Source organism: Austrofundulus limnaeus, unplaced genomic scaffold (genome assembly GCF_001266775.1).
Source record: "Austrofundulus limnaeus strain Quisiro unplaced genomic scaffold, Austrofundulus_limnaeus-1.0 Scaffold2175, whole genome shotgun sequence".
Classification (NCBI taxonomy): domain Eukaryota; kingdom Metazoa; phylum Chordata; class Actinopteri; order Cyprinodontiformes; family Rivulidae; genus Austrofundulus; species Austrofundulus limnaeus.
The window spans coordinates 18527-19882 of NW_013954577.1; the positions used below are offsets into that span (position 1 = coordinate 18527).

Here is a 1356-nt window from a genome sequence, read left to right on the forward strand (position 1 = left end):
GTTGTGACAGCAATCAATCTGGTGATTCAGTCAGTGACCGGTTCTACAAATTCTATTACTTTGTGGTTGTTTCTTGTATTTTAACCTACTTTTTAATGTTTTTGATCTGCTTCATTTTATTGTCAAACACTTATTTTGTCTTTTTAAATAAAAGACAATGACATACATAAAAAAAATAACTATTTAGGGCAGTTTCAAACCATATATAGATKATTTAAAGTAATTTATTCAGTTTGTTTTTGTTCCCTTAAAGGCCCAAATACTAAAATGTCCTCAATACTCTTATGCTGTCTGATTAAACTTTTTCCACCCAATATTCATTTTAATTAAGATAATTTTTCCTCTGAACCTGTTAAGGGATTACTCAGTTTTTCCATTCTTTATTCATTAGATTATGTTTACTTTAAATGCCACAGSCTAAACTCAAGCTTTGATGTTGCATCGCCGGATCAGAATGGCCTTCTTTATAACCTCTTTGCTGATTAAATCGCTGAAATTCTAAGATGAATATATTTCCCCCTCTTTCTATTGGCTAGACATGTATTAAAGACCTGCATTGTACTGCAGGCTGTTGAGTTAGTTATGATGGTTGAATAACAAGAGAACCAGACAAAAGGAAATGACAAAACTGACAGACGTGACGTTTGATCTGTTTTAAGGATTTGGATATCAAGAAAAACTGAAAAAGGTCCATTCACATCAAAATGATTCATACTGCTTGTTTAATTGATTTTAGTTATAAACCTTTTTTTCCCCACTCAGGTCACATACAGCACGATGACAATTTATTTTCTAAATTRAAGACTTTGTATGAAATCAAACCGCCCCTCCGCTTTCGTCTACGTGACCCACAACATTTGCAGCTTTGTTCGTTTTTTTTTCTGCATCCTCCTCAGACATGACTTCATCCTCGTGCTGTGGAAAAAGAAAATGGCCGGGTCGAACCTGACCGACTTGCTACAAGACATGAGAGTTGACGGTGCTGCTGTTCCTGCACGTACACCTGACACTGAGCCCACCGTGGCAGCCGGCCCGCAGGATTTCCTCTCCAAACACCGACTTGCTGCTTATTATTGTAATTCTTGTGCGCTTCTCTTTGTGCAGGAGAARGGAGAGCTCATCCTAGAGGGGCTGCTAAATATCTACTGGGGTCTTCGCCGACCGATAAGACTTCAGATGTTCGATGACAATGAAAGATTTCGACTCAACAGGTACAAAAACCTGATCTGTGCCAACAGAGCCCAGGCAAAAAATATATATACCAAAGTATATTTTAAATAGACTGCGTTTTACAGAAATACATTTTAATATATTATCAATAGAATATACTTTTTTAGGATTATATTAAAAATGTAA

The 1356-nt window shown here is 36.2% G+C and overlaps 1 protein-coding gene across 1 annotated transcript in view; it reads left to right on the top strand.

The window, feature by feature from the left end:
- Nucleotides 1-1114: 1114 nt before the first annotated feature.
- Nucleotides 1115-1356, top strand: part of LOC106537194 (ras association domain-containing protein 4) — a gene marked incomplete at both ends in the record, with an annotated part of 5243 nt that continues 5001 nt past the window's right edge. The window contains 1 exon segment of the mRNA XM_014034572.1: nucleotides 1115-1211. Within this exon segment, the coding sequence (XP_013890026.1) occupies nucleotides 1115-1211 (97 nt within the window).